Here is a 13,152-nt window from a genome sequence, read left to right on the forward strand (position 1 = left end):
AGATGTGAATGACAAATCCACTACCCCTCCTTCTTCATTTACTTCGCTTGTCGCATGTTTAGAGCGTGTATCTCTACTAAAGGTCTCTATTAGACGACTAAACATGCTAGATCCAGGTTGTGGGGCCCACACTGGCATGTTTTGGCTTGTCTCCTCAGGGTTCTTGGTAGGGTGTCCTTCCATGGCTTCTGAGTCAGAAGACGAGTCACTATCCACTATTCGTGGATCTTGGGTTGCACTCCCTTGGGTTCCAGGCGAAGGCCAAGATGCTAACGTGGAGGGATGGTATGAGCCTGCGTAAACTGAAACACTTTCTAGTGGCTCAGGCTCTAGTACCCGACCAGAGCGTAGATGCATGTGACGTGGGTACCCTACGGGCGTTGGTAACTACCCTTGAAGTCCACACAAGTGGTTTCTAAGGTGTTTCACACCCCGTTTTTACTTGTTTTTAGATTGTTTTTAACCCGTTTTTGATCCCTTTACTTACAATCGAACCTAAACTAGGGCGTGTGATAGCTCAAAACGAGCGTATCGTTTAAAGGATCCTAGCGTGCTTTACAGCACCGTGTTCGCCTATCCAGAGCTCCTGTGGTCCTCAAAACAGTCCGTTTCCCTATGGTGGGGGAAGGGGCAAAAGCCTATTTACTTGTGGAGGAAAGGGTGAGGGCTTTATCCCACATGCTCACTTTACTCCTTGGGGAGTGGGCTACATATAGGGCACAACTTCCCATAAGCTCAGAGAGAGAGAGACAGAGAGAGAGAGAGAGAGAATATTTAAATACACACACACATATACACACACACATACATATATATATACACTTTGTATGTTTATTATTTAAATACATATATATATATATATACACTTTGTATGTATATTATTTAAATACATATATATCTATATATATGTGTGTGTGTGTGTGTATATGTGCATGTGCATGTGTGTGGGTGTGTGTGTGTGTGTGTTTTATTATATTAAATACGCTTATTTTTTATAATAATTTAATATTCTCTCTCTCTCTCTCCTAGATAGATATATATACATTATACTCTTTATATAATATAATATGATACAGATGTGTGTGTGTGTGTGTGTACAAATATATGTAAATATATAAATACATAAATATACATACACACACACACACACACACACATATACATAGATTATATAAAGAGTATATTGTGTATATATCTATAGCGCGGAGAGAGAGAGAGAGAGAGAGAGAGAGAGAGAGAGAGAGAGAGAGAGAGAGAGAGAGAGAGAGAATATTTAAACACACACACACACACATACATATATACATACATACATAAATACACACACACACACACTGTTATGATCCATGTTATTTGACGAATGATAGTCATGGTCATTTAATATTTGATTTATATTTTTTTTTATGATGCCTATTTCTCATGAACACGTTAGGATTGATTGATGCGATGTCAATTGATTGTTACTACTACTGACCTGGTTTATGTTTATGAGTTTAGATGATGAGGTGTGCAAGGGTACCGACTTAGGTGTTGCACAGTGCGAGGGTACCGATTTAGGTATCGCACGGATGGTGGATTGAGTCGTGGTGGCGTGTAGACAGATCTCATTATTATATTCACAATATTTTGTGGCTGTATTATGGCGATTGATATTATTTTGACATCAGTGTGATGTGTGTGTGCGCATGCGTCAATTTATTGTACAGTGTGCGTACGAGCACTAGATGAATTATTTTGTAATGTGCATATGTGCACAAGTTAGATTTTTGTGCAAACCTTAGAAGACTTGAGGACAAAGGCTAATTGAGGACAAAGGCTAATTAAATGGAAAAGTCCAAATATGGATGTGTACTTTATTTTTGGCTCAAAGCCTACTTTTGGAATATATCACAAATACCCACGCGAGAAGAAGCCACTCACGTTGGGAGGGGAGATTGCACCCAGCCTTGTGTTGATGGTGATGTTTTTCTTTCTCTTGCCTTATGTTTTGTTATATGCTTTAATTTTCAATTTAATTCAAGTAGTTGTTTTAATATTTGATATATTTTATGAGTTTTTGATTATTCTCTTCAAGAAGATTAAAGGGTCCCGTGACATTGGTATCAGAGCTTTGGTGTAATTTAATTTTCTTGAAGGCAGTCAAAAGAGGTAAAAGAGACCAAAAACAGAGGTGATTTTGGTAATTTTCTTGAATTTAAATTAAAGAAGAACACGTTTAGGGATTTTTGTTTATGTATGGATGAAATAAAGCGTGTTTTTAACCATTGGGTAATCAATCTCCATCAATCTATTGCCCAAAGGGTAAAACTAGCTGGAAAACCATTATTGGGTTTTCCAAAACCATAAAACCACCTTCCTCTTCACTAATCCTCTTCGTAATCTGTTTGTATGGATTGAAAGAGTAAGGAAAGGAGTGTTGAGAGCCATAATCAAAATTGCTAAACCTTTCTCTTCACTAATCCTCTTCGTAATCTGTTTGTATGGATTGAAAGAGCAAGGAAAGGAGTGTTGAGAGCCATAATCAAAATTGCTAAACCTTCCCTTTGCTCAGTTTCTATAATAGAGGGTTAAGAATTGTTCAAGAGTTGTTTTCAAAAATTACTTTTGGTTTTTATTTACTTTTTGCGCTGGGCACAAATGGGCAAGCTTAAAGTAATATATATATATATATATATATATATATATATATATATATATATATATATATATATAATCCTTCTCCTTCTCCCTCAAATCTTAGCCGACTGTACGAAATTCAGTAGGCGTTGATTTTTTTATATATTAAAATTCTCCCTTTTTACTCTTGCGCGCTGCGTTGTCGGAATAGGCTCAGAATAGGCATGGGAGAAAAAGAAATTATAAATCTTATAAAAGCTTTATTAAGCTTATTAATCAACATAAAAGCTTCATAGATTTTAAAAAATATATATATATTTTTACGCCTTTGACTAAGCTTTAAAAGCTTTCAAATAAGCTTAAAGCTTTACAAATGAGATCAGTAAAATGTTTTACAAAAGAAAAATATTTTTTTTACTATTCCCATCATATTTTATGGAAAAGGATCCCATGTACATATAGTTAGTTTGGATTTCTTCTACAGATTTTTAGAATTTACCTCAAGAGAAATTTTGAGACTTTAGTCAAATTCTTGTGAATAATGTTGTTTTCTAAATCCTCATGAAGTACGAATAATATAAACAGCTTGTTAGTGAAGATATCATTAAAATGTTGCTTTAACCTACGGCTAGTTTTCTAATTTTAAAGAGTACATGGATTATTTCTTGAAAAATTATGCATTTGTGTATTGAGCTAACTTGGCAGGACTCACATCTAGCTCGACGTTCCATATGAGATAAGAAACCCTATCTTTTCTCTTGTTTTTAATTTTTCCTATTCCTTTTAATTGTCAGGAAATGGATAAATATCCGCAGCACTATCGTACTATTCAGGAACAGCTTGATTCTCTCCATATTCTTTTGAATCAAGAACGAGAGCATCAACTTTCAAAGAAAGATTGAACGATATCTATCTAGAATGAACAAATATATTAAGAAGAAAGTTAAAACTGTGGAAGCATCTGACATGCATAGCCCGACCAATGACATCGTATCCAAAGTGTCTATTGTCAAGTGTTTCAGGTGTAAGATGATGGGACATTATGCTAAATCTTTCCCAACTAAAAAGAAGAACCAAATTGCACCAAAGGACATGCTTGACACCGAAGAGGTTAACGCACTCGACACATTAACCAAAGGTGGAGGTGTGTGTAAAAAAATTATTTATTGTATACAATTTCTTGTTTGCTTTTGCATCTGTTTTCTGAATATTCTTTACTTCTAGACCTAGTTAAAAAAACTTTAGCTCCTGAAAAGAATTTTAGATACCGTGACCTAACTAGAAAGATCGAGACAAGATTAGCAAAAGTTATCTTCAAGATCTAGTTGCCCAAATTCAAGTAAAAATGATTGCTAGATATTTCATAGAAGATTAAGACCAATTTGAAGATTCAAGAACCAAGCAAGTTTCTCCAGTCTTTGATTCAAGTTATCAATTGCTTCACCATCGAATTTAGTAATGATGAGAAAAGTAAAGAAATAGCTCTCAAGTGACTAGAAACCAAGCTTAAGTTGTATACCAATCACAATTACGAAGTTTATACCAATTCAAGTAAAGTTTTGTCTAAATTTTCAAGTGTTCTAGTTTAAGATCTATCCAAGTACAAGATTATTTCTAGACCAAGAATTGCTCTAAGTCAAAGTTATATTCAACCACAAGATTTAAACCCCTTAAGAACAAGATTTATTCAAGAATTACAATTATGATGATTAATTAAAGACTAATCTCTCAATTTTCATCCATTCAAGTATTTTTAATCTAAGCCAAGATTCATTACTAGTATATCAAGTTCTTGCTATCAACTAGGGCGCAAGATGTCTATCTTTCTTCAAGTTCTGATTTTAAGTTTAAGATTAAGTTTAAGATCAAGATCCCCTTTAGATTTCATTGTTTACAAGTAAGATTCACAAATTCAAGAATTATAAATCTATTCAAAGATTATAATTTTTGAATTTAGTTAGACAATTACAAGATTAAAATCAAGAACAAATCCCCAGAATTCATCAAGTTATTGACAGTAATGTAAGTGATTATTTTTCAATCTTAAGTTCATAAGAATTTTCATTTCGACCTAATTCATTTTTGGAATAAGACTTGTAGTCTAATTTTGAGGATAGAGAAAAGTTATGTCAGAATGAAAGTTTCAGAGGGAATTAGCTACTCCGTCTCAAACTTCTGTTCTTAAGGTAGTGTCGTGTGGAATTAATCTATGGTATGGGACATTAGATTGGTTTCACATGGCTACACCAGACGTATCTATGTCTTCTATCGTTCACCAGCGATTGTTTGTATGTGGAAGGTACCTCTGTGGAATGGGACACTTAGATACATTTCACATGCGTTCACTTGTTTGGTTTTATTTTCAGAAATTGTTTGATTGGATGATCTTGTCCTCCACTTGTGCCATGAAGCCATCCACTCATTGATTGCACAACTGAGGACAGTTTCCCAACAAGGGGGGACTGTTATGTTCCATGTTATTTGACGCGAATGATAGTCATGGTCATTTAATATTTGATTTATATTTTTTTTTATGATGCCTATTTCTCATGAACACGTTAGGATTGATTGATGCGATGTCAATTGATTGTTACTATTGACGTGGTTTATGTTTATGAGTTTAGGTGATGAGGTGTGCAAGGGTACCGACTTAGGTGTTGCACAGTGCGAGGGTACCGATTTAGGTGTCGCACAGATGGTGGATTGAGTCGTGGCGTGTGGACAGATCTCATTATTATATTCACAATATTTTGTGGCTGTATTATGGCGATTGATATTATTTTGACATCAGTGTGATGTGTGTGTGCGCACGCGTCAATTTATTGTACAGTGTGCGTACGAGTACTAGTTGAATTATTTTGTAATGTGCATATGTGCACAAGTTAGATTATTGTATTAGAAAATTGTGCAAACCTTAGAAGGCTTGAGGACAAAGGCTAATTAAATGGCAAATATGGATGTGTACTTTATTTTTGGCTCAAAGCCTACTTTTGAAATATATCACAAATACCCACGCGAGAAGAAGCCACTCACATTGGGGGGGGGGAGATTTGCACCCAGCCTTGTGTTGATGGTGATGTTTTTCTTTCTCTTGCCTTATGTTTTGTTATATGCTTTAATTTTCCATTTAATTCAAGTAGTTGTTTTAATATTTGATATATTTTATGAGTTTTTGATTATTCTCTTCAAGAAGATTAAAGGGTCCCGTGACACACACACACACACACACTTTTTATGTTTATTATTTAAATATATATATATGTGTGTGTGTATGTGCATGGGTGTGTGTGTGTTTACATTAAATATGCTTATTTCTTATAATAATTAAATATTTATTATATATATTTATTTATTTATTTATTTTATATACATACATATGCGTGCACGCGCGCGTGCACACACACACACACATTTTTCATAGAAGGAGCATGATGCATTTAAATTACAATAAATCTAGAGAGAGAGAGAGAGAGAGAGAGAGAGAGAGAGAGAGAGAGGTTATAATATGTACATGTTATGGATAAAATCAAGATATTCAAGCTTATATATATATATACAATATATGATGTGTATATATGTATGCCTATGGTCTAGAGAGAGAGAGAGAGAGAGAGAGAGAGAGAGGATATATGTTTATTATATAAATATACATATATTGATATAGTAAATATAAATTTATATTATCATAAATATGTACATTTATATTTATTATATAAAGAATATAAAAAGAATGCATGTGCATATGTATGTCTGTATATATATGTATATGCATGTATGTATGTATATGTATATGTATGTACATTTATATTTATTATATAAAGAATATAAAAAGAATGCATGTGCGTGTGTGCGTATGTATGTATGTATGTATGTATATGTAAAGGCTCAGCACCTCCAAGAGTAGGTCGAGACTAATCGGTGGAGAAAAATAGTATATTGTTTCTTTGTTTATTTTTTTCAAGATTTTCAAATACGTTGATGTATCACAAGAGAAAAAGAAACCTTCAAGTTCATCGTAGAAGGCTAGGCATGCATATGGGTTTGACATACATACATACTATGACATAATAAACATCTATCTGTTATATAAAAAAATATATACACATATTTTCATAAATATATAATTAATATAAATATTTAATATTTAATTATAAATAAATAAATATATCATAAATATAAATTTATAAGTTTATATTTATGTGTGTACGTATATATATATATATACACACACATATAAATATATACATATAAACATAATTATTTATTTCTTATAGTAGATTTATAATAAGTATATATATATATATATGATGTAAATTTTTGAAACTACTGATGGCAAGGCAAATGTTGGTTTTTGTTTTTGTTTTTCGAGCCTGGGTCAGAGACGAGCATGACCTCAGGCAAATGTTGGTTTTTGCTTTTGTTTTTCGAGCCCGGGTCAGAGACGAGCATGACCTCAGGCAAAGTACAGAAGAGGCAATTACTGCACCACTTGACAACGCAAAAAGTACTGGGGGGCACGAAATGCGTGGGGGGAGCCACGTGGCCAGGTGACGCCTGGTTATAACAAGCGACGGACGAACTAGCAGCGCGAGCAGCAGCGAACGAACTAACTGAGAGAGAGAGAGAGAGAGAGAGAGAGATGGCGAGTAGCAGCAAGATGCAGTATAGGCACCTCGGGCGGACGGGTCTGAAAGTGAGCGTGCTGTCGTACGGGGCGTGGGTGAGCTTCGGGCAGCAAGTGGATCTGGAGGGTGCGAAGGCGCTGATGAGCAAGTGCAGAGAGTATGGCGTCAACTTCTTCGACAATGCGGAGGTGTACGCATTTGGCAAGGCGGAGGAACTGATGGGGCAGGCCATCAAGGAGCTGGGCTGGAAGCGCTCCGACGTCGTCATCTCCACCAAGCTCTTCTGGGGCGGCATGGGCCCCAACGACGTCGGCCTCTCCCGCAAGCACATCATCGAAGGCACACGCGGCTGCCTACGACGCCTCCAGCTGGACTACGTGGACGTGTTGTTCTGCCATAGGCCGGACCCCAACACCCCCGTAGAAGAGACCGTGAGGGCCATGAACTACGTGATCGACCAGGGCTGGGCCTTCTACTGGGGCACGAGTGAGTGGGATGCCCAAGAGATCAGTGAAGCCATTGAAATCTCCAACCGTTTGGGCCTCATTGGCCCCTCGGTTGAACAACCCCAATATAACCTCCTTGCCAGACACAGGGTAAACTCAACTCTACATACATCTCCTCTCCAATTTCAACCGTGCCTTTTAAGTTGCAGTTTAATTCTTATTTACTAAGCTGTCCTTCACTCTAGTAGAAGTTAATTATACCTGTTGGATCTATCATCATGTGCTTTAATTCAGGTGGAAGTAGAATATGCCCCACTCTACAAGAAATACGGACTTGGCTTGACAACATGGAGCCCCTTGGTTTCTGGTGTACTCACTGGAAAGTACCTCAAAGACAGCGCCCCCCCCCAAGGCGCTCGTCTTGCCATGGATAGATACAAGGTACAGCTATTATATTAGTCGTCGTTTTTGAAAGGAAAATTAACTGACAATAGCAAGCAATCCTCCGACTACAGAACTGCAGAGGCCTGCTGATCTCTTTTCTGTGGTTTGCGACTTAATTAATGTCTGCAATCCTTCTCCTGGCTGAATGCGCAGAGCCTGGCTAGCGTCAAGTTAACCGAAGACAATCTGAGCAAAGCAGAGGCGTTGAAGCCCATTGCCCAAGAGTTAAATGTGCCTCTCGCGCAACTAGCTTTGGCATGGTGTGTGTCCAATCCCAATGTCAGCACCGTAATCACGGGGGCAACGAAGGAGCACCAGGTAAAAATCTTCTACTAATTCTTGATTAAAGTAAGGTCTATTATACGAGGAGAAGCTTTGATGAGTTGGTAGTTCCGCTTCTTGTGGCCGGTCAGCTTGTTGAGAATTTGAAGGCCCTGGAGGTACTGCCCTTGTTGACACCTGCGGTGATTGAGAAGATAGAGGCTGCTCTCCAAAACAAGCCCGAGAAAGAAGGGCATCATTTTATGTGAAGCGTTTTTTAACCGTCGGTGCCAGTCGTATAATAACAGATAATAACAGGTCCCCCGGATCTTCAGTTGTATTAACTGCTTGTCCATGTAGCAACGTCAAAATTAATCCTCTTTTCGAGTTTTCTATAGAGCCTATGGTTTCACTAACGAGACTGGAGTGTCATGACGATAAAACCTGTCGTATCGAATTTTTAAGGCTGCCGTTGTACACCGTAACTGTTTTTGATCACAAGTCGCACAAGACTAATTACAACCGCAAAATTTGAGCTCTCTAATTAATCTGGAAACCTTTGATTATAGCAGCTCTCTAATTAATCTGGAGACCTTTGATTTAGCGGTTTTCTTTCCCCAAAATTGAGAAAAGAAAGAGTGCATATCGAAAAATAGAAAAACGTTTGCAAAATTTTCTGTGTTAACAACGACCGTGCTGCGCTGATCATGGCTGACGACCCTCACCCCATCCTCACTTGTGAAACATTAAAGAAATACTACACCATTTGTGCCATGTAGTACCTTATGTGCAACGGACTATTATTGTACCATAGAGACAATGTTTCCTTTACCCTTGACCTGTAGCGTGTTTTACCTTCCAATGTCTTATTTATAAGTACGTGTTTTACCCCATTCCTTGTAGGATGACAATTGAATTTATGAGGCAGCCTCTTATCTTAAGCTTAATACTAAATAGGGAAGTTACAAACTTCATGTACATATTTGCTTAAGAGACTAGAACTAGTGCTAATGGACATTTTTTAAGGTTTTGTCCCGCCTAGTGTGAAAGTTCCTAGTCATTTATATAAGGGCCATTTATGGCATACTCAATCGGTGGGCATATGATATACAACCAATTCCAATCAGAGAAAAAGGTGGAGCACCTACCACACCCAAGAGTGCTACTAGGTAGAAAAGAGGTTTGAAGTTATGGTGCACATGGAAAGACTAGATATCAGTAGGCTATTTGCTTTTCCCACATGGGGACCTAACCTGTGTTTCTTCATGTTCGTATCCTCATACGACACCCATCTCTGCACAGCCACCATTCGAGATGCTACACGTGTCGACCTAAGCCTCGCCCTCACTCTGGATGATGTTGGAGTATCCTTGCACTTGCCAAGACTAACAAATCCATTTTAGAAGCTCGATAGTGCACAAGGAATGGTCAAAGATATTATCAGAGGTTCTACCAACAAGGATGGGGTAAAGTGGGAGGACATTTCTTGCTTAGACATGGTTACCCCTACTGCCAGGGTACTAACTATGCTCATAAATCTCTGGTGGACAGACAGATATAGCAGTGCAACCTCCCTCTCCTCGCTAACAAGAGGTGCCAGTTAACTACATTAACCACTTCCACCATGAACTACACATTATTTGTACCAATCCCACATGCAAATTCGAAGCTGTAATGTTACTCACAAAAGTCATCTATTGTGCCACAGGGTGGGAAGAGCTCCCAGAACCCTACAGTTACCAAGGTGCTATCACTTCAAGCAAGGCCCTACCACTACACACTCCCCAGCTCCCTCACCCAACACCAACCCAAAAAGGCAAAGTTGGACCAGGAGACAATGGCCATAATACCCCAACTTGCCTCCTAAAGGGCAAGGAAATATTCAGCATATGTCATGCCATCACTCGCTTATCCATACCTATATTATCACTCATAGCCACTACCTCAACCCCCACCTACACCACTACTTGCTACTCTAACCACTAAAGAAATCTCGAGGATAGTATCCCAAATAGGGAGAACAACAACACGACCCCCAACTACAACACTTGGGCCAAACCCTCGACACCAAAATACAATGAAACCAATGCTAATTGCAAACTTGATGCCAATGTTCAATGGGACTGGAGATCCCATTGCACACTTGGAAGTGTTTGATCAAATGTGTGGTACATGTGCGATCGACGTGATGGCCTAGTAAGGGTGAGTGCATTTGGCCTCACCATGGAAGGGAAGGGAGTTCAGTGGTTCCAATCACTGAAAATAGCAGATAAGGCTGATTTTGGCACCCTGAAGATTGCTTTCACTATTGGGTATCCGCGTTAGGAAACTTGACGGAACCCAATAGATCAACTTTACCATGTCAAGAAACAAGAGAAGGTATCCATCAGAGACTACATCACCACACTGAGATACCTTCACTCTCGATGTTCTGACAAAGAAAAATTCTCTAACAAATAGCTAATTGCACCTTGTACTCAGAAAAACAATAAAACTTTGAGCCATACTATAAAAGTGCCATAGAGTTTGATGACAACTTCATGGGAACATCTTCAAGGAGTCTCCCTGAAGAACCCCATCAGAAGTATCTTTTAGCATAGTGCCTTCAAAGATCGGTGACAAAGGGAAAGATCCATAGGCCATACTAGTTGTAGAAGGCCTAGCATTCCCACTCATGCAACAAATGATGGAGCAGTGGAAGGTTGGGGTAAAGAAAGACAACATAGGTCAACTGCATCTATACCCTAGACGTGAATTGGTGTGGTGTTCAATATTCCGTGCTAACCACACAAGCATGGAATGCCCTCACCTAAGTCCAATTCAAGGAGGAGCCTCGTGTGCATACTATATGAGGGTGGAAACCATGAAACTACCCATTGAGGGTGGAAACCATGAAACTACCCATTGAGGGTGCATACTATATGAGGGTGGAAACCATGAAACTACCCATTGCTACAAGAGTCAAACCGGAGAGGGCAGCAACAACCATACTAGCATACCATCTCTGCACATGCACCACCTGCCTTTTCTTACTCCACTAGCAAGGGCCATGCTTGTTGTAAGTACACCTCATCCTAGATAGTATGTGCCTTATGGAGAAGTTTTAAGAGTCCCAGAGTCACCCTACCGCCTCCAGTGTTTCTACAACAACCACCTATTCTCGGGTGTGACACCCATGAACTAATTGACCCTGACAGAAATACCTAAGCGGGAGGAAGAGGAAACAGGGTGGACACTAACTACCTAGAACCCATAGAGACTAGAGTCTCCTAAGTTAAATCCTAAGTCACTATGTTCAAGATGGTGATAGTGTCTACCCTATTTATATAGCCGCAGTGTACTTCAACAATGTATGTGTGTCGTCCCAAGTGGTGCAGTTTAGTTTTTTTGTCATGACCTCTTGCATCTTCATATAAGCTTTATAGCTGTAAGATACATGTAAAGACGATATCAATACTTCATTTACATCAAGCATATAAAAAATGAACAACTAAAAACTTTAAGACAATATCAATACTTCATTTACATCAAGCATTTAAAAAATGAACACCTAAAAACTTTACTTGTAGCTCCAAAGACATTTCATCAAGTGATAGCTCTTTGGAAATGACACGTGATAAGAGAGAAACTAGCAGTGTTTGATCCTTCACTCCTTGAAGTGCTTGCCATGGATTAAGCTTCATGTCTTCTCTGCAAGGTCTTCAATTGATGTATCTACCTTCTTACCATGACTTTTAGCCAATCCACTAGATTCATGTAACCTTTTAGAGGTCTTATGTCCTTTCAAAGATTTATTCTCCAGACATTCTCTCTGTTGGAGCACAGTCTCTCTTGTATCATTCTTTTCGGCATTTTGGTATACAATGTTATGCTCTTGTGGTGTTTTGTCTCTCTCTGTGGTGTGAGTGAGGTGGGTGAGTGGTCAATGGTAGGTGTGGTGTGAGTGAGAGGCATGTAGGGATATTACAGTGCTAGGTGGTGGTTGGAGAGTATGGTCCTACATGTCTAGCTAGTGAGGTTGACTCATCCTTGGTGATTATACTGCCCTAAGAAGATCCACGCTCCCTTTCCCCCAACCCTAGTGTTTATGTTGGTAGTTCGCGAGTTCCCTAGCAAGGACCGATAGAGTCATCCACACAGCTTAAGACAAAATTTGGCAATCACGATCGATGAGCCTCTCCTAGAGGTCAAGGATAGTCTCAAAAAACATTCTTTTCTTTTTTTGGTGATTTGTGATCGTGGTTGGTGACAGGAGTTTTGTGTATGCCCCCAAAGACTAGAGCTTCTAGAGGTAATTCACCCCTTCGTTCTCCTCTTCAAACTAGTAATCATAGGGTTCTTCCTCATTCCCTTGCTCTTCCCTCAGCATCTTCCTCTTCTAACCCTATGGCAACTCCACTAGTGCCAGAGCCATTGGCTACTATCCTTAACCGCGTGCAAGTTAAACTACCAACCTACAAAGGTACCATCACTAAAGATGTGGAAGACCATGTGCGGTGGTTCCTCACTATGTGTGACTCAAGAGGGCTCAATCGAGATGATGCACACTTGGTCTTGTTCCTAACAACGCTGGAACAAAGTGCAAACCGGTGGTATAATCAATTCCCTGCCAACCACTTCCCAGATTGGGACACCCTTAAGCTATAGTTCTTGGTGGCTACCTTTCGGCCAAGGAACTACTTCGACCTCATTACTCAAGAGCTCAACCAACTCTCCATGAAGTCGGGGGAGTCAGTGCGCAACTTGTCACTAGAGCTAAA

At 38.8% G+C, this 13,152-nt stretch overlaps 1 protein-coding gene across 1 annotated transcript; it reads left to right on the forward strand.

Moving 5' to 3' along the window:
• The first annotated feature begins 7,213 nt into the window (after window positions 1-7,213).
• LOC147629654 (putative voltage-gated potassium channel subunit beta) lies at window positions 7,214-8,791 on the forward strand. Its single transcript, XM_086811155.1, has 4 exons — window positions 7,214-7,837; window positions 7,982-8,128; window positions 8,285-8,449; window positions 8,545-8,791. The coding sequence occupies exons 1-4, from the start codon at window positions 7,256-7,258 to the stop codon at window positions 8,659-8,661; spliced, it is 1,011 nt and encodes a 336-aa protein (XP_086667281.1). The 5' UTR covers window positions 7,214-7,255; the 3' UTR covers window positions 8,662-8,791.
• Window positions 8,792-13,152: the final 4,361 nt, after the last annotated feature.

Source organism: Cibotium barometz, chromosome 17, assembly GCF_041138505.1.
Source record: "Cibotium barometz isolate CiBa-2024 chromosome 17, ASM4113850v1, whole genome shotgun sequence".
NCBI lineage: Eukaryota > Viridiplantae > Streptophyta > Polypodiopsida > Cyatheales > Cibotiaceae > Cibotium > Cibotium barometz.

What these genes read in the sequence shown, in the direction of transcription:
- LOC147629654 (XM_086811155.1), top strand. Translation starts at nt 7,256, where the DNA reads ATGGCGAGTAGCAGCAAGATGCAGTATAGGCACCTCGGGCGGACGGGT. An exon ending in ACCTCCTTGCCAGACACAGG is followed by an intron (nt 7,838 to 7,981) that starts GTAAACTCAACT and finishes GCTTTAATTCAG; the next exon opens with GTGGAAGTAGAATATGCCCC. An exon ending in TTGCCATGGATAGATACAAG is followed by an intron (nt 8,129 to 8,284) that starts GTACAGCTATTA and finishes CTGAATGCGCAG; the next exon opens with AGCCTGGCTAGCGTCAAGTT.